Source organism: Argentina silus (assembly GCF_951799395.1).
Source record: "Argentina silus genome assembly, chromosome: 1".
Lineage (NCBI taxonomy): Eukaryota > Metazoa > Chordata > Actinopteri > Argentiniformes > Argentinidae > Argentina > Argentina silus.
Window position 1 is genome coordinate 7,243,335 of NC_139655.1, and position 19,557 is coordinate 7,262,891.

The 19,557-nt window shown below is 41.6% G+C and overlaps 2 protein-coding genes across 5 annotated transcripts in view; both read left to right on the forward strand.

Annotated features, from left to right (window-relative positions):
- Nucleotides 1-2,156: 2,156 nt before the first annotated feature.
- Nucleotides 2,157-16,197, forward strand: cul2 (cullin 2). Of its 3 annotated transcripts, none has more exons than XM_083674428.1 (21): nt 2,157-2,269; nt 3,468-3,606; nt 3,854-3,956; nt 4,070-4,164; nt 5,171-5,276; nt 5,414-5,496; nt 5,946-6,042; nt 6,372-6,482; nt 7,597-7,768; nt 8,087-8,211; nt 8,855-8,962; nt 9,144-9,203; nt 10,525-10,653; nt 10,788-10,874; nt 11,204-11,356; nt 11,670-11,747; nt 11,843-11,909; nt 12,471-12,673; nt 12,842-12,943; nt 13,071-13,187; nt 15,720-16,197. In XM_083674428.1, exons 2-21 carry the CDS (start codon nt 3,488-3,490, stop codon nt 15,849-15,851), a joined length of 2,247 nt encoding a protein of 748 aa, XP_083530554.1. In that variant the 5' UTR covers nt 2,157-2,269; nt 3,468-3,487; the 3' UTR covers nt 15,852-16,197. The 3 variants fall into 3 exon arrangements, with proteins under 3 accessions (XP_083530554.1, XP_083530556.1, XP_083530555.1); XM_083674430.1 differs by having other exon boundaries at nt 7,597-7,759; XM_083674429.1 differs by lacking the exon at nt 2,157-2,269 and adding an exon at nt 2,699-2,759.
- Nucleotides 16,198-17,529: 1,332 nt separating this feature from the next.
- Nucleotides 17,530-19,557, forward strand: part of pard3aa (par-3 family cell polarity regulator alpha, a) — a 284,249-nt gene continuing 282,221 nt past the window's right edge. For both annotated transcript variants that reach the window (XM_083668312.1, XM_083668313.1), the window contains exon 1: nt 17,530-17,866. In XM_083668312.1, coding sequence (XP_083524438.1) covers nt 17,747-17,866 — 120 coding nt within the window. In that variant the 5' untranslated portion in view covers nt 17,530-17,746. The remainder of the gene's footprint in view (nt 17,867-19,557) is intronic.

A 19,557-nucleotide genomic window follows, 5' to 3' on the forward strand; every position in this document is an offset into this window, starting at 1 on the left:
TTATCGTTGCATTTATCATTATTGAGGTCAATTGTTCAAATTATTGTGATAAGTGTTTTTCCTCCATATCGCCCAGCTCTAAAGGGTAAGGATAACATTTACCTGTATGGTCGTCTGGGGGGAAGCTCTCTCTTTTTGTGTGTGCTAGAAACATCCTGTTTTGACTCTCTTTCCACAGATCTTGTTCTTGCTGCAACCTGAAATTATTTTCATTTTAATATACCAAATGTAGCCTAACTGTCACTCACAGTTATCTTTGAAACACTGATATTATGGACCAACATTATCATATCTTTACAACTTTACTGTCAGCTAGTTATACAGCCAATCATACGCTGTGCTTACAATTGGTTGGGGAACTCAAGTATTCTAAACTTTAAATTGTACCTGTGCTAGTGAGGACAAAGCGCTGCTAGGCTGCTCTTGAGTTTTAGAGTCATCTCTCTCCATGATAGTTGTCTGGTGAAGAACAATGGGGTGGGCTAATTATATGTAAATCATAAATTAAAAAAAGAGATAGTTATAGCTAGCAAACACATATTGTTTGCTCTCAATTCTGGATTATTGCAGATGTGGATAAATTACCCCAAGTAGTCTACAGTGACTTCTAACCCAACTTCCCTCCTTTCCAACATACTGTAGGCCCAGCTAGCCGCACTGACCAGAAATAACTTGAATGGATAGGTAGGAAATACCTTTCACCATCTTATCAGTGCAGATGAGACGGAGGAGGGTGTCTCCGTCAACTGGATTGTTCAATTTAGCTAGCTAGTATGCTAGTAGCTAATGCACGCTAGCTCTCAGTTACATTAGTGGAAATAATTATACTATCGTATGTTACTAGATACAATTATGCAGTAATGACGGAATCGAACGTTTATCATGCGCTAGTATGGTGGATTATCTAGCTATATAGTTTAGCTAGCTAACTTACCAGCTTTTCGTGCTACGTTGCTAGCTAGTACGATTTTGCCTCGTCACAGATTTTGATCTGAGAGCAAAATCACACGCAGTACCGACGTCAGCTCTTAATATTTCTTCGATCTGTCAAATTTCAAAGGAGCCTGGTGCACAAATGAACATCTAAATTAATCAGCGGTGTTTAGCCAGGGCAAAACAGTCACAACCAAAATGTGGAGCTCAATGAAGTATAACCGTATTTATTCAAAAATGATAATGGTCATATGCGCGTGCAAATGAACATTATATATATAATTTACGTTTTTGATTGGGCAGAGAGCTAACTGACTTGGAACGTTGCGTTTGTGCATGGCAAGATAAAATCTATATATAGATCCTTAGTCATACTATTCAGATTTGGCTGGATGCCATTGGGATTTATTACCACTTCATGTGTGCATGTTCAGAAATATGGTGTATAATATGATTTAAGATCAATCACTTCACATTGGTCTAATTGATTAGTATCTTTTTTGGAGGGGATGGGGATTGGAATTATGCCCAACCACACTGAGATCATTGCAAGTGTTTGATATATGCTAGCTAAAGCTTTTTGTGCAATGTGCATGTTTGAAACATACATGCAAACCTCCTACTGTATATAGAAATATAAATAAAATGAATAGAATCATGGAATATATAGGCCGTTTTGACATAGACTGACATCAACCAGCTTGTCGGAAATAAATATGAAAATTTCAGAACAAATATGAGAATAACATGGCATGTCTGAAATCAGTGGGTGAACTGATTTCACTTCACATTACAATCCAATACAACACAACTTTATTTTTCCTGTGAGGTATACTGACTTGCGAATGCAGTGACATTGAACTAGACCCAAAGTCCAGCAAGCAGAATCAAAGAGATATTAAGATGTAGACCAACATTTCTCCCTAAACCTAATTTACAGTATGTGACATGCAATCATAATATCAGAATACGCGATTTGCTCTGACAGTTCGCAAATAGGTACCCGTAGCTTACGCCGATACCATTATGAAATCGGGATGACATTTCCATACAGTGTTGTTTTACACGCGCTTTCTAATCGCTTGTATCTGTATTATTGACATTTATCACACTCAATGTTTTCATTTACATAATTCCCATTGAGCTTTCCTGCGTTTTTTGTGATAATTGCGAAGTAATTGCAAAATGCGGAGCTATGGCAGCAATGTATACCCCTCCAGCTGATACTTAGGTATATTCCATGAGGTAGGGTAATGGAAGACCTGTAAGCGAAAGAGATCAAGCCTTTGACAGCGGAGGAACTTGAGTTTTAATAACAACAATATATTGACCAGAGGTATGGATCTTTCAGAAACCTTCGCGTAACCTTGTTAACGTATTTTTGTAAACAATAATACAACGTTGCACCGTGTTGTCAGTGTAAATGTCAGAAAGTCATAGGCTAGGAGGCTCGCTAGCTTGAAACAGCTAGCTAGCAGCTAACTCACTCACACAGACAGTGGTTTGCCGAGGCTAAAAAACCGTAGCTGCAGACTGCAGTCAGAAGTGCTAAGCAGCGGCAGGGACTAGCTTGCTCCATATTTTAGCTAGCTAGTGCTACTCCATAACTGTGGTCGGGTTAGCTAGCCAGTAGTATACAAGTAATCATTTAAGAGAAATTTGACTTCTCGACATGAGTTTAATGAGTAGGAGAAATATGTGTGCCGGCGGCATGTTGTAATGTTAGTTCCCTGCTGCAAGTGGTGGCTAGCAGTCTTGAATGACGAATGAAATGGATAGCTACTTGCTAACCAGGCCTTCCCTAGACACTTGCGGGATAAACTAAGGTTGGCGTGAAACTCATCTTCCTACCTGTGACAGTTCAACTAGCTAATATCATGTATGAATAATGCAAATTGCATTGCTATACATACACAAATAAAGCTGTACTCGTAGTTATATGACGAAGACATATATTGTCTCCGAGGTAATTGTTTACACTCTGTCAGTCAGCCTATAAACCCGTGAATTTGGTGGAGCAGTCTAACCATTTATTATTAGCTTGGATCATTGATGGTCTTCGAGATGTAGTAGGTTAGCTACATCAACCTGTCTTGTACATGATGAATAGCTGTCTGATTGCTAGATTGTTATGATGGCTACATTCACAAGCTAACCATTCATTGTCAAATTAATGTCACTTCTCATTAAATCACATAGCAGCACTTGAAATATTTATTCTGATAATTTCTGCAATGCACATGTATGTTGAAAATATTGTTAGTATTTGAAGACAATTCAATAGATTTATCCCAATAACAAATGATTAATTATTAGAGTAAGGACACTTTGTTTTGTCAGTTTCTTTATCTTCTGATTTGGGCCTAGTTTATTCCTAATTTGCATGGGGTTTATTTAGTATATATTCTTTGACTCTATTGCTGTAACTTGACACTTTTTTTGTTAGTGCATTTTGGTTTGCTACATGTTATGGTTACTATAATATTATTGTAATGTCCAATGCAACTAACAACATTCTCTTCTCTTTACATCAGCCTAAAGAAGAAGTCATACAATGTCCTTAAAGCCGCGGGTGGTGGATTTTGATGAGACATGGAACAAGCTACTGACGACAATCAAGGCTGTTGTGATGCTTGATTATGTGGAGAGAGCCACATGGAATGACCGGTTCTCGTATCCTTTCTGGTTTAAGCCTTGCACGAAAAAAAGCTTTGATAACAAGTCAGAGCTTTCAGCCTGTAAAAATGTGTTGCCTAGTAATTTATACTTTTGTCTGCATGAATTACATGGTCATGTCATAAAGCTGTAACTTTGTTTTCTTAAACCTAACACCTCTCAAACTGAAAAGAATAATGATCTCATCACATGTTTTTCCTCCATGCAAAGTGTAATGAGTTACTTTCCTTAACTCTTAAATCAGTGACATTTATGCCTTGTGTGTTGCATACCCAGAGCCCCTGGGTGAAAGATTGTACACAGAGACAAAGGTATTTCTGGAGAACCATGTCCGGCAGTTGTACAAGGTAAACATCCATCATCATTTGAGGAAAGTGTTCACATATGTACTGAGTGTCAGTTAAAACACATCTCCATGATACCATTGATGACAGGAATATATTGTGCCTGTGTATTTCAGAAAGTTCTGGAGTCTGAGGAGAAGGTATTAGTGATGTATCACAGATACTGGGAGGAGTACAGCAAGGGAGCAGACTACATGGATTGCTTGTACAGGTAATTCTTAGCTTTTTCTGAACATCTTCTATTACTTGATGACACCCTAATGGTTAGTTTAGCACCATTTTCTCAAATTGTTCAGGTCAGTTCATTTGAGTCCTGTAAGGAGAACTGGATTTAGCCACTAGGTATGAAGCAATGTTAACCGTGGCTAGTTGAATTGTGGCTATTTCTAGGGCTAGTACTTTTCCCCACAAATGTAGTCCAAGGTGCATGGACACTGCAGTTCATCATCGACTTGCAGTTCATCATCGGCTTGTAGTGCATCATCTAATTATTGGACATATTACCTTTTAATGCATAACTTTGAAGTGCCAAAAGATGTTTACTGTGTCCTCTTGTTTCATTTGAAAAACAATACCCCTTGGAGAGGCATCAGATCTATTTTTACATGTGCTCCCTGTCAAACTGTGTGTGTGTGTGTGTGTGAGAGAGCGAGAGAGAGAGAGACCACGAGGAAGAGTCATTGCCATCATATGCTATAGAAAGCAGACATGTGCTTTGTCATATTTCACATGTTACATAAGCAGATGGAAAACTGGTGACATTACCCTACAACAAGCTCACTTTGTTTTCCACTTCTTTTTTTTTTATTAGAGTGGTAATTTAGTAAGTTGTCATCCCGGCATTTTGTATGGCTTAGAATCTGAGTGTAAGAGGCTGGGGTGAGCCTCGTCAGTGTCCTGCTGATCCAAGTTGACAGCACAGCTGTGAAAACAACTTGTCATTTAGACTGAGCCAGCGGCACATCATTTTGACGACAGCACTCCAAAGTGAGCGTGTCTGTATGACAGTTGTCCTGTTGTTGTCAGCTATCTCTGTGGGCTGGTTGACCCAGCGGACCTTGGCCATTCACACACCATAGTCAACTTCAGTTCTGAGTTTCTCACAGCCTGCTACAGTAGTCACCACTACTTTGGTCCAACTCTGTACATCAGCAACATTTCTGAGTGTTATCATTGTAATATTACATGTTTGGTAAAGATCTCCCTCTCCAATGCAGGTACCTGAACACACAGTTTATCAAGAAGAACAAACTAACTGAGGCAGACTTACAGTATGGCTATGGCGGGGTTGACATGAACGAACCACTCATGGAGATTGGAGAGGTAAACATTTCTGTCAACTCACACCAAGAGACTCAGTGTCATAATACACATAGCACAACATAAGTGGAAATGTGTCCACTTTGTGTGTTGTTGTAAAATGTGACATGCTTACATCTTGACCCCCTTTGACATTCCAGCTAGCACTAGACATGTGGCGGAAACTGATGATTGAGCCCCTGCAAGCTGTCCTGATCCGGATGCTGCTGAATGAAATCAAAAAGTTAGTTATTAACTTAGGCTCTGTGTTGGATTCGGCAGTCCGAACTGCTTGGAGAAGTGTCTGAGGAAAAATGCATAGTTTTCTTAAATTGCTGTTGGCCTTTGATTGACAACCTTCAAGTCTACCCCTTTTCATTTGAGAAGGTCATAAGAGTACATTTTTCTCTGCTGTAACATGCAGTAGCTTTTGGGTAGCAGCTATTGTCACGATTAGAGCGGTGGTGTTAGACTACTTACTGCAATTTAAAACCTCAAATTGTACTTCTAATTAGGCCAATTGCTTTTGATTATTCAGCTCTTGGCATTTGTTCCTACTTGCATATACTGTTTGATAATATTTTAGAAATTGAAAGTAAGTAAGTGCTGTACTTTGTCACACTGTGTTGTGGTGCCTACTTGCTAATGATTGTCAGACATAGCCTCGCCCTAATAGAGCTTGTTCTCTTCCAGTGACCGTTGTGGTGAGGACCCAAACCAGAAAGTAATCCATGGGGTTATCAACTCCTTTGTTCATGTTGAACAGTACAAGAAAAAGTTTCCTCTGAAGGTAAGCATTGGTGCTAAGCTGTTAAAGGACAGTTAATGTTATTATAGCTTGAAGTAAGAAATCAAGTCAAGACATTATTATCTTTTATATATACCGTAGGATCTAGGTAGTAGGCACAGTAATCATCTTTTCCAAAGAAACTCATCATTGAATGCATGTTTCCTCTGACATTGGGCAGCTCACTACATCCTAATCAGGAGAACAAAATTCGAACCTCATGCCTTGTCTGTGGTAATGTATATAACACTGTATGTCTGTGCCTCTGGCATGGGTGTGTACTTGCATTCTGTGTGTTCTCCCAATTCACCCATGCTCTTCCTGTTTTTTAGTTTTATCAGGAAATCTTCGAAGGGCCATTTCTGACGAAAACGGGAGAGTATTACAAACAGGAAGCCTCCAATTTACTGCAAGAATCCAACTGCTCACAGTATATGGAAAAGGTAAGATGGCAGCAGGTAGTGTGGGTTCCTGGGTGGGCCTGTGTCAAGCTGCTCTCCAGGTGTGGCCTGAGGGTTTGGTTGAAAAACAAATGAAACACACTAGTAACTACGTAAATGTGTCTGTTTTTCTCGCATTATGGTCCAAATGTTGAATATAGCCAGAAATAAACCAGTCTGTTGTGACGATCAATGCTTTACCTTTGCTTCTGCTATGCTTCTCTGGAGACAAACTGTTGATGTTAGGATATTATGAAAATATTAGATCAATAATGCAACACAACTGTAATTTCATATTACAATACATGAAGGTATTTTCATGTGGGTCGTATCAGCTCTGTTTCTTTGGTGTTATTCTATTAGAGGCCTCAAGGACTTGTGGAGCAGCTGTGCACACAGTCGGTGCTCGGTTGTGTTTCCGAGGAGACCTATGGAGCAACCAGCTGTAGCACAGTTAGCATTGTGTGCGTGTGTGTGTGTGCGTGTGTGTGTGTCTGTGTGTTTTAAATCCGATGAAGAGGTCAAATCTACCGCCACAAGGCTCCCTAATTGTGAGGGTGTATTAGAGATCCTGTGGATGAAGTGACTTAAATGCTTAATCTGTGTATTACGGTTTGCCTGCAGGGAAAGATCACAGTCCCCTGGTTTAGCTCACTCATCATACCCGGCTGCTGTCCCGGACTAACCTGTAAATCACTGCCAATGATCAGATTTATCCAATAGCCCTGCAAAAAGGATAATCACGCTGGCTTTAAAAGGCACTGGGGCAGTATGTGTGTCCATCTGTTGTTGTGATGACTGAGTTCTCTATTGTGATCCGCCTCGCTGCCCTGCAGTCCCATCTCGTGTCTAGACCAACTCGGTCGGGCTGTTTTCAGTTGTCAGTTTCAGAGAAGGTTGTCAGTAGCGAGGTAGCTGGTGTTTTTCTCGCGGTCACTTATTTCCTTGTGGTGCCTCTGCTCTCCTCACGCTCAGTGCAGTCGTAGGAGACTGCAGGGCTGATTTCTAGTGGGCTATTGGCATTCAGCCTATTGGGGCTGGGCCAGTTGACTTTGTCGTCCTACACAAATTAACCTTTTACCAGATCAATCCAACTCGTCCCTTCCTTGTTTTCTAGGTTTTAGGACGGTTGAAAGATGAGGAGGTGCGATGTCGGAAGTACTTGCACCCCAGCTCCTATGCCAAAGTCATCCATGAATGCCAGCAGAGGATGGTGGCCGACCACCTGCAGTTTCTTCACGGGGAGTGCCAGAACATCATCCGGCAAGAGAAGAGAGAGGGTCAGTCTGGTAGGGGAGGACGGCTTAGTCAGGGGATGACCTTGCCTACTCCCAGATCTGTATACGCTTCAGCCAACTCTCATGACTGTCATTGTCATGCCAAACTAGCACAACCGAGATAGTCATAAGAGTTGGCTTCAGCTCATACAGATCTGGGTCCAGGTGAGGTCATCTTCTTATGGCAATTGAGCAGGCTGGATTAGAGCCGTCAGAATTGCATGTGGTTTAATTTGATACTGTATAGGCCTATAAATCAGATATCTTATCCTGCTGTATAGTCTAGAGATCTCCGTGTCTGACCCTCCCTTGCCTGTGTTCCCTCTGCAGACATGGCTAACATGTACACCCTGTTGAGAGCCGTCTCCAGCGGCTTACCTCACATGATCCAGGAGCTGCAGATCCACATCCACGACGAGGGCCTCCGAGCCACCAGTAACCTCTCTCAGGAAAACGTCAGTCACTGTAGCAGCCTAAATATAGCTCTTTTTTCTTAAATCACTTTATCTTTATCATTAAAGCGATGTTCCACTCCATTTACATCTTGTAGTTATGTTGCGCTTGGATTTGATATTGTGACCTACTTTCGATGTTTCTCCAGTCTTTCTGTAAAGATAACTTAACACTCCCCGAACACTCAAATCAAGGATATGTTACGCCTATGTTGCTTCTGAGTAATTTGTTCGTTCTGCATTTTGTATGTGTTATTGATAAATCCACTTTTGAGCCTTATTTTATTGCAAGAAGTTCCAATCCAAAAGGCACATTTTGGTTTCTCTTTGGTAGACAGTCTGAGAGGTCTACTTGTGCATTTGTCAGGCAATAAGTCTGATCTATTCAGTACGTTTAAAACAGTACCGGACATTTTATTTCGAAATTAACACGGACACATTACTGAGTTCAGTTTGAATGTTGTATTTTTTGGAAAAAAAACAGACATTGAGATAATCTACAGTAAATACTTAAGATCAATGCATGTAAAAACTGTTTTGGTGGTGTACTACTTTGAATGCTAGTGCTCGACAACTACACCATGTAATTAGGGTGGAACATCCCTTTAACATGTAACTCACAGCTATTGCTTCCATTGTCCCCTAGATGCCAACCCAGTTTGTGGAGTCCGTGTTGGAGGTTCACAGTAAATTTGTTCAGCTCATTAACACAGTTCTGAATGGGGATCAGCACTTCATGAGCGCACTTGATAAGGTATTAGCTTCTGACTTTTTAGAGAGCTTATACCAAACCAGAATGTGGACAGTAGTCAGTCCAGTAGATGGCGTCATTGAGAAGGTTATTTGTGTTCACAATACATATGGCTCTATGTTGTCTATGGCTGTCTTGGCTGTCAAACTAAAACTTTTTAATTTCTGTATTTGATCCCCCCCAGGCTTTGACTTCAGTGGTTAACTACAGGGAGCCCAAATCCATCTGCAAAGCCCCTGAACTGGTGAGTGGTCTTGTCTAGGGATGGGCGGTATAACGGTAATACGGTATCCCGCGGGATTTGAAAATGCCCATGGTTTGCTTTTCAATACCGTCATAGAATTTCTGCTCCATTATCTATACAACTGCCAAATTAATCAATGTTTGTCAGTTCACAATGTGTAACAGCGCCGCTGCCAGCGTGGTCGGAGAAATAATTATGAGTCATTAGCGCTAATGACTTGGTCCGTAAAAAAAAATTGCCACTGCTGTTATATGGCAGCATTTCAGGTTCCAACCTGATGATAAAGGGAGCCTGTAGATTTGGACAAGGTTATTTGCAAGAATTGCATGAAAAAGATGATGACCAGAGTTGGGAACACTAATGGGAACTAATCTACACTCACACCTCAAACTGAAACACCCATTAACAGCTGCACGGGTGGGATATCTGTCTCCATCAAGTGCTGGGTTCAAACAGCTGTTTGCCGACATGACGCCATACATGTCGTTAACCGTCCACTTTGTCACACCCGACTGGAAACTACAGTCAAAATGCCTATAGACAATTTTTTTCCAGAAAACCACACCATGGACAACATTGTTGATGCTCTCTCCACGCAGCACTTGGTTGCGAATAAACTCTCGGCCATAACGACTGACAATGCTGCTAACATTGCAGCTGCCATCATGGCCCTGAATTGGCCATGGCTCAACTGTTTTGCCCACAACCTCAATCTGGTGTTGACAAACGCAGTGCATGACCAGAGGCAACGGACAGACCGGGCCCTCGGAGTCTGCCGTGCAATTTCTCTCACAGCTGGCCTAAAAAAAGAGAGTTTAAAAAAAGCAAGTGGAATTAGGACTCCCAGAGCATAGTCTCGTAACGGTAACTAAATCAATATTTGAAGACAAATGATAGCCTATAGGCTATGTCACATAGGACGTGAGACAAGTTATATTATTATGAATGCAGTGTGTGATTATTAAGCTATCATATTATACTATCCAACTGTTTAGTTTAGTTTGTCAAGCTGTGATCAGGATGTCAATTTTAAATTATTGTTTAGGCTAAATGTTGTACCGTATAGTAGTCACCACATAAATAATTAAGTTTTTGTAGATTAAATATATGGAGCAAAGACGGCTCCCGCCAGCCCCCACGCAACGTTATTTAATATTTTTTCCCGCGGTAATACCCTATACCCTGATAACATTTTAGGACGTTATAAAGGTATGGAAAATATTAATGCCGCCTAACCCTAGTATGGAATGATGGTGACACACCCCACACGGTCCCTCTGTTGTTGATGTTGACCTTGTGTTGTCTGCCTGTACCCATACAGCTCGCCAAGTATTGTGACAATCTGCTGAAGAAGTCTGCAAAGGGAATGACTGAGAACGAGGTGGAGGACAAGCTGACCAGCTTTATTACAGTGTTCAAGTACATAGATGACAAGGACGTTTTTCAAAAGGTGACAGACTACTGCCATGACTGCCTTTCATTCTGATTTGCTCTGTTCTATTCGGTGGCTGTACAATTGAAATCATGTCTCTCTTCTCTTCATCTCTCTGTCCTAATTGAGTTGTTGGCTCTTTCCCCACACAGTTTTATGCAAGAATGCTAGCAAAGAGGTTAATACACGGTCTTTCCTTGTCCATGGACTCAGAAGAAGCCATGATCAACAAACTTAAGGTGAAAATGCATTTGAATCATAATTAGGTTGCCTTTCAACTGTCAGGCACCAATGAAGGGTTTGATTACTGAACAGAATCGTTAATGCCATTATTGAGAGTCACTGTCAATTTATCTCCAAATCCCTTTCAGCGTTGCTCTCAATCCAACCCTCAAAACATGTGATTCACTATGCAATAGCTGGCCGTAAGCCATGTGACAAGTAATTATGTATCTTTCATCATTTGTAATATTTGGCAGTAATAATGAAGGACATGTTTATTAAAGTGCCTGGTTGCCCCTTCCCTGTCCCCTGTGTCACCCTGTCAACACTCTGTCACCCACTGCAGCAAGCGTGTGGCTACGAGTTCACGAGCAAGCTCCACAGAATGTACACAGACATGAGCGTCAGCGCAGACCTCAACAACAAATTCAACAATTTCATCAAAACCCAGGAAACAGTGGTCGATCTGGGGATCAGCTTCCAGATCTACGTATTACAGGTGAGAGAGGACTGCAGTGTAGCAATGTAGCAGTGTAGGTACAGTGTATGTGCCCAGACCTTTAGTAGCAGAGTTGCAGTCGCAGTGCGGTGAAGTAGGGTAATTATCATAGTTCTGAACATAATTTTTAAATGTCAGGCAACTTCAGGCAAGCTCACAGTGAGAAACATTCTGACTGTGTGTGTGTGTGTGTGTGTGTGTGTGTGTGTGTGTGTGTGTGTGTGTGTGTGTGTGTGTGTGTGTGTGTGTGTGTGTGTGTGTGTGTGTGTGTGTGTGTGTGTGTGTGTGTGTGTGTGTGTGTGTGTGTTTACAGGCAGGAGCCTGGCCCCTCACACACGTCCCCTCCTCCACCTTTGCCATCCCCCAGGAGCTGGAGAAGAGTGTACAGATGGTGAGTGGCCTGGGAGACTGTTGGGTGGTTTTCCCTAAACTGAAAATCATTTGTCAATTCTAATACTAACAGGATGATGCTTTTATTTTTTACAGTTTGAGTTGTTCTATAATCAACACTTCAGTGGGAGGAAGCTGACCTGGCTGCACTATCTCTGCACAGGTACAGACAGTCACACACACACACACACACACACACACACACACACACAGCAAGTGATAGCAGTGTAGAAAACCCAGAAAAAAAAAAAAAAAAAAAACTTTTCGGTAGCTACAGTACATTGTTTTTCAGTAAACCTCCTTACATGGCAGGTTTTAGTAGTCTGAAATGGAGTATGTGTGCCGTGCAGGATGTTTTCATCCCTATCAGTGTGATTCTATAATAGGTGATTATGCTCAACGCTGCACCTGGCAGTACTTCATAATCCATGAATTCACAGAGTACTAAGACTGTGATAACACTCAGAGCTCACAGCATATGCCAGGTGCAATCCCCACAAACACTGCAATTAAAAGGATTGGAGCTTAATCCCAACACATACAAAAATGTCTAGAGTACACTGTGGAGAGGGGATTACGTCTTCTGGTGTGCACCAAGGAAACAGTTATATTGTATTGTAGTGTGTTGAATGGCATATTTCGTGATTTGTTTTGGCTTTAATACATCATACTGTGTGCATGATGATGATGATGATGATTGTGATGGCCTCTCCTCTCTCCCCAGGCGAGGTGAAGATGAACTACCTGTCCAAGCCCTACGTTGCCATGGTGACCACCTACCAGATGGCGGTGCTGCTGGCCTTCAACAACAGTGAGACGGTGGGCTACAAGGAGCTCCAGGACAGCACTCAGATGAACGAGAAGGAGCTGCAGAAGACCATCAAGTCCCTGCTGGACGTCAAGATGCTCAACCACGACTCCCAAAAGGTCAGGGCCAGCATAGAACATATGCAGACATTGTGAATGTTTATTTCAGTGGCTAGGATTCAAAAAGAAGTCCTTTTAGTCCTCCTGAGGTCATTTTAATTCTCAGTTATGGATGTGATGTTTGGTGACCAACAGTTTCCAATGTTTACCCATTCTTTTTGTCCACAGGAAGATATTGAGGCTGAATCCACATTTTCACTAAATATGAGTTTCACCAGTAAAAGAACAAAGTTCAAGATCACAACGTCAATGCAGAAAGACACACCACAGGTACACTACTCAAGGAACTCTGTCTCTGTTACACAATGTGAACACTGTACCTGTATGATGTTGTCTGTGTGTGGAGATATCTGCCCTGTGACCCCTATGTTAAAGCCCTGTATGTGTCTATCTGCAGGAGATGGAGCAGACGAGGAGTGCTGTAGATGAGGACCGCAAAATGTATTTACAAGCTGCTATAGTGAGAATCATGAAGGCACGCAAAGTGCTCAGACACAACGCCCTCATACAGGAGGTGAGTTGAACTTGGATATAGAACTGTTCTATCCCAATGGTTGAACTCATATCAGCACCATAATTCCCATCAAACATTGTACAGGGGACTGGTACATATACAGTGCATTCAGAAAGTATTCAGACCCCTTCACTTTTTCCACATTTTGTTATGTTGCAGCCTTATTCTAAAATGGATTAAAATGTTTCCCCTCATCAATCTACACACAGGTTTTCAGAAATGTTTGCTAATTTATTAAAAATAAAAAACTGATGTCACATTTACATAAGTATTCAAACCCTTTACTCAGTACTTTGTTGAAGCACCTTTGGCAGCAATTACAGCCTCAAGTCTTTTTGGGTATGATGCTACAAGTTTGGCTCAGCTTCTACAAGTTTGGAGTTTCTTCCATTCTTCTCTGCAGATCCTCTCAAGCTCTGTCAGGTTGGATGGGGAGCATCGGTGCACAGCTATTTTCTGGTCTCTCCAGAGGTGTTCGATGGGTTCAAGTCACTTGGACTACTCAAGGATATTCAGAAACTTGTCCAGAAGCCACTCCTGTGTTGTCTTGGCTGTGTGCTTAGGGTCGTTGATCTGTTGGAAGGTGAAGGTCCCATTCTGAGGTCCTAAGCACTCTGGAGCAGGTTTTCATCAATGATCTCTCTGTACTTTGCTCCATTCATCTTTCCCTCGATCCTGACTAGTCTTCCAGTCCCTGCCACTGAAAAACATCCCCACAGCATGATGCTGCCACCACCATGCTTCACCGTAGGAATGGCCAGGTGATGAGCGGTGCCTGGTTTCCTCCAGACGTGACTCTTGGCATTCAGGCCAAAGAGTTCAATCTTGGTTTCATCAGACCAGAGAATCTTGTTTCTCATGGTCTGAGAGTCCTTTAGATGCTTTTTGGCAAACTCCAAGCAGGCAGTCATGTGCTTTTTACTGAGGAGTGGCTTCCGTCTGGCCACTCTACCATAAAGGCCTGATTGGTGGATTGGTGGAGTGCTGCAGAGATGGTTGTCCTTCTGGAAGGTTCTCCCATCTCCACAGAGGAACTCTGGAGTGACCATTGGGTTCTTGGTCACCTCCCTGACAATGGCCCTTCTCCCCCCTATTGCTCAGTTTGGCCGGGCGGCCAGCTCTAGGAAGAGTCTTGGTGGTTCCAAACTTCACTTAAGAATGATGGAGGCTACTGTGTTCTTGGGGACCTTCAATACTGCAGAAATGTTTTTGTACCCTTCCCCAGATCTGTGCCTCGACACAATCCTGTCTCGGTGGTCTCGGGACAATTCCTTCGACTTCATGGCCTGGTTTTTGCTCTGACATGCACTGTCAATTGTAGGACCTTATATAGACAGATGTGTGCCGTTCCAAATCATGTCCAATCAATTGAATTTACCAAAGGTGGACTCCAATCAAGTCGTAGAAACATCTCAAGGATGATCAATGGAAACAGAATGCACCTGAGCTCAATTTCAAGTGTCATAGCAAAGGGTCTGAATGTAGTTTTTTATTTTTTAATAAATTAGCAAACATTTCTAAAAATCCTGTTTTGGCTTATGGGGTATTGTGTGTAGATTGATGAGGGGAAAAATTAATTGAATCCATTTTAGAATGAGGCTGTAACAACAAAATGTGGAAAAAGTGAAGGGGTCTGAATACTTTCCCAATGCACTGTATATACAATCGAGAGCTCAACTGGCCAGGTTAGGTTGAAACATGGAAGCAGTTTCTTACTTGCCCTTCTTAGGAGTGCATTGTCCTTTGTCTATGCTGCCCATTTTGGTTTGATCTAGTTTGTTGGGTCATGGATGTGAATTCCTTGATAGTGAGATAAAGCAGCTCTGACAGAGGGATGTGTCAGGAATGACTCTTTCCCCTTTGGGGTGATGTTAGAACACGCCTTGGGAGAAGGCTGCACCTTGCTCTCAGCTGTCAACACACACACACACACACACACACACACACAGACACTTCGCTACATCCTTCCCTTGACAACACAACACTTCTTCAACATTTATTTTCTTTTACTTCTGTTCCTGATGCATGGTTAAGATATGAGTCATTTTTATAGGCAAGTGGGCTTGTGTGACTGATTTAATAACCTACCTTCCCACTATCACATACCTTGCCCCCTCCCTGCATTCCTGTTGTGCAATTGTATATTGTTCCAGGCTCGAAACACCTCTCACCGTGAGAGGTTGGTAAATACCCGTGACTGTTGCCTGGGGGAAACTCTGATGTGTTTATGGATGATCTTCATAACTCCTTCATGTAGTTCTGATTGCTATTGCTGCTTGCATGGGAATATACACAGTGCCACTCTCCTGCCATATTGACACACTGCTTTATGACTTGTGGGCTTTATAATCAAATCCTTAATGATTTGCCTCTTTGTATATGTTTGTTTTGTTGTTGATGAGCAATATACACCAGCGAAATGGTTTCTGAAGAACTATGGGGCCATTAAACAATGTAACCCAGTCTTTCTGAAGAACTATGGGGCCATTAAACAATGTAACCCAGCCTATCTCTGTCTCTCCAATCCCCCAGGTCATCAACCAGTCCAAAGCCAGATTTAACCCCAGTATCAGCATGATCAAGAAGTGCATCGAGGTGCTCATCGACAAGCAGTACATTGAGCGCAGCCAGAGCTCAGCAGACGAGTACAGTTATGTGGCATAAAGAAGGCCCACCACCCGCCGCAGGTTAAGCGAAGAACGGAGACCATTCATTTATTTTTCGGCTGTCGCTGTCTCAGCGTGCTCCCGTGGGATGAAGCAGGACTGTGCCTCCATCTTGGAAAACGGCCACTGAGTCATGCCAGACAGCCAACAAACACCTCCCTGGCCCCGACCCCCACCTACTCCCATCTGATTTTATGCTGTTTACAACATCACCAGTGCCACGCACCTGTGCGTCAATGAAAAATGCCTATAGCTATTCGAGAAGCAAAGCTGATAATACATTTTTAGTCAACTTAACCGAAAAAAAATGGGAAAAGAGCGAGTGAGCTGTGACATTGACGAAATGTTGGAGACTAGACGGAAACCATGCTTTCTTTTCTCACGTTTGCAGTTGTTGTGTGTTTTTTCTTTTTTTAAATGTTTCGAAGTTAGAAAAAATATTGTAATAAAACCGGTATACTGATAATTGTATCTACTTTAAAATGTAAAGACAAAAACAAATTGAGGTGACAAACATGATCCTGCTGCTTGTCAAATAAAAAATTAAAAAACAATGAGTTTTTTTTGTAAATATTTCAAATGAGTGTGTTTCACTGTGATTATCATTTGAGTGGGATTGGATATGTTGTCAGTATTACCAACAAGTAGGCTACCTGAAAACGTATGCTGTAGGATTACTGGATTGTTGTTGGCATCATCAGCCAAGCCCCCTGGACTCCAGACCCATTGTGCAGGACTGTTGATGGATAGGAATCCAGCAAAATCTTCAGAGACCACACAATTAGTGTGCAGGAGAAGCTTTAGAATGAGAAGCAGGTTCAAAGAGTAAATGGGGACATATTGAAATACTGTTTTTCTACTAAATGTAATGTTCAATACTGTTAGCATGTCCTGTTTAGGTCCAGCTGAAGTGGTATGCTCCCTTCACTTATAGCAGGCAAACATGGCACATGGTCACCTCTCCAGTCCAGATGTGCTGCCTCCATGGGCTGTGTTCTACATCTGTTGTCTGCTGCCCAATCAAGTCCATTATAACTGCCGTTTGGACAACTGCATGTGGCTGGATTATATTCAATAATCTTACATCATGTTTCAATGTGTTGTATGCCAACATGTGCACTGGAGGAATAGGCACTCATAATTAGTTTGTATGAACAGCTCATGTTGTGGTATAGGTCAGCCACCCCTCCTTAGGCAAGCACAGAGCAAAAAGTGTGTACACGTATAATTAAAAGATTTCTTGCCTTCTGCAGGCATATGTGACGTTCATAGTTGTGTTCAAACGTGGAGGTTTATGGTTGGCCTACACTTTCTGCTGTAGGCAGTCGTTTTTAAAAATTAAACAACCAAATAACAAATATAAGGTCTACATAATATAGTTTATAAGCTTACATGTTTTATTGTTGTTATATATAAATTATGTAAATATATACAATTATGATCAGTTGTTATGGATAAATTATAAAAAAAAATATTATGATCAGAGAAAGAGATATACCTTGTGCTAAATATACATCGTTATTTGCCTTTTCAAAATACACATTAGACTACACAGCACGTTGGTCTCAATGGCTGCGCGAGCTGTACAGTATGGAACAGAGGGGATCGGGAAGTTTCGGTTCGTGAGTCACCACTCGCGGTCACCAGCGCGCGGAGACGCCACCCAGCATCAGCTCTGCTGGCTCCAATGCAAGCGACACGTCCGAGGATAGCTTACATTTCAGTGAACAGGTGGTCTGAAACGTTAATAGTGTACGATATGAGGAAAGTATGAGGATTATTGTCGTCCGGTCTTTTTTTTTTTTTCCTTTTTTTGACGCCAAATGAAATTAATGACTAGAACATCTCTTCAAAGTAGCGATACACCTCAACTGAGGGACATCGGAAACTAATATGAAAGTGACAGTGTGTTTTGGAAGGACGAGGGTGGTCGTTCCTTGTGGCAATGGGAATATTAAAGTGCATAGTCTTATCGAACAAGCGGCTATGAGATACAAAAAGGCTATTGCCAAGGTAAGACCCTAATGTTATTTTGTTTGGCATTTTTGCTATGGCTGTCTCTGCTCTGCGGTAACATTGTAGCATGCTCTACGGTTAACTCAATATGGCGCTTTTCTTGGAGAAAGAAAGGGAAAGAGGGAATTTTGAAAGAATCACACTGGGTTTAATGATTGATCGACTTGATTGACATGAAGTGGTTTACGAAACGAAAGACGATTTCGCTTTATAGCATGTAAGAATCTAATGCTGCATATGCGGAGTGCAATCAAGGGAAGGAACATTAATGCAATGGCATATAAATTGATCATAGCAAAATGTCTCTAAATGCAATTAGCTTTTTCTGGATTTTAACATAGGTTGAAGAACAATTTGTAGTTTACTACAACATCGTATCACGACTGAGCGTAATTTGCAACATTGTTGCAGTTTTTCAGTTGATTAACACTTCAAACGCGACGTGCTTCTTGTGCTTCAGGTACTATTTACTATAATTTGAAGCGTGGTACTAATTTCATTTAGTTCTAAATTATGTCCCCTTTTTGCAATGAATGTGCTGTGGTGGCACAGATACTCATCAAACACACGGGTGTTTGGCTTCCATGGAACATGGGTTGTCAAATAGGCTAGGCAAAATTAACCCAATGAAGTTGTCTCCAGTCCGAGTCCCTGCCTTATAAACTTGTAATTGATAGTGGAACAGAAGTGAACAACCTCACCTCTGATGACCAACACCCCCGTATTGCATCTCATGAAAAATCATTAATCAAGTTATGGGGGGGGGCATCAAAACTAAAAGCTGCCTCTCCATGCCTCTTGGTCCTAGGCTTCGGAATAATTAAAAGGCCAGTGCAAGAGGACCTGAGAGATCTACTGGGTACATACCTTAAAAACACGCCTGACATGTAGTGGGGTGCATGACCATAGAGTGATTTATAAATTAATGCAACAATCCAAATTAAATCAATTCTAAAACTAACAGGTAACCAGTGCAGGGACTTTACAACTGGTGTGATGTGTGCTCTCTGTCTGGTCTTGATCAGGACTTGCTGCTGCGTTCTGTATAATTTGCAGTTGACCATTTGTTGTTGTTGTTGTAATAATAATAACAAGTAATATGCCAACTTTCTCGTCAATATTTAGGACAATGCAGAGGCTACCTTGTAAATTGAATATATTGAATATATGTTATACTTCATCTATGTATCAACAACAGAATGCTTTATACTGATAGAAAAAGCATAACTGTCTCTGCAGTCTTGCCATTAGTATTGTGTTTAGATATGTGTTTCTGTTATTTGCTTAATCCAAATGGAATGGTATGAGACAAATTAATACTACTTTTTGTGGGATTTCTGTTTTAAGTGCCACTGTGCCAGGGCTGAACGGGGCTTGATGGGCCACTGATTGCACTTCCCTTTGTGGCATTTTAACGGTCAGCTTTAGAGCCATTAAATGACTACTGAATTAATTCAAGTTTGTTACTGTTGCTAGTACAGACTGTGCCAACAATGGCTGGCCCTGAACACAGTGTGACATTACTATTGGTGTCACGTCATTGGACCTTTACTTCATGGGCTTTGAATACGTTGGTGAACCAAAGCTTGTATTGCCACGACATGTCTATTCAGAGAGCTGTTTTTGCATGGAAAATAGTTCAGCATTTTCCCCCTACATTCCTTAGAGAGGATTTGACAATCTGGAAG

Excerpts from the sequence above, each read along its gene's own strand:
- cul2 (XM_083674428.1), top strand. The coding sequence starts at position 3,488 with ATGTCCTTAAAGCCGCGGGTGGTGGATTTTGATGAGACATGGAACAAG. Across the intron at positions 9,204-10,524 it reads TCTGCAAAGCCCCTGAACTG|CTCGCCAAGTATTGTGACAA; the intron begins GTGAGTGGTCTT and ends GTACCCATACAG. Across the intron at positions 11,748-11,842 it reads TGGAGAAGAGTGTACAGATG|TTTGAGTTGTTCTATAATCA; the intron begins GTGAGTGGCCTG and ends TATTTTTTACAG.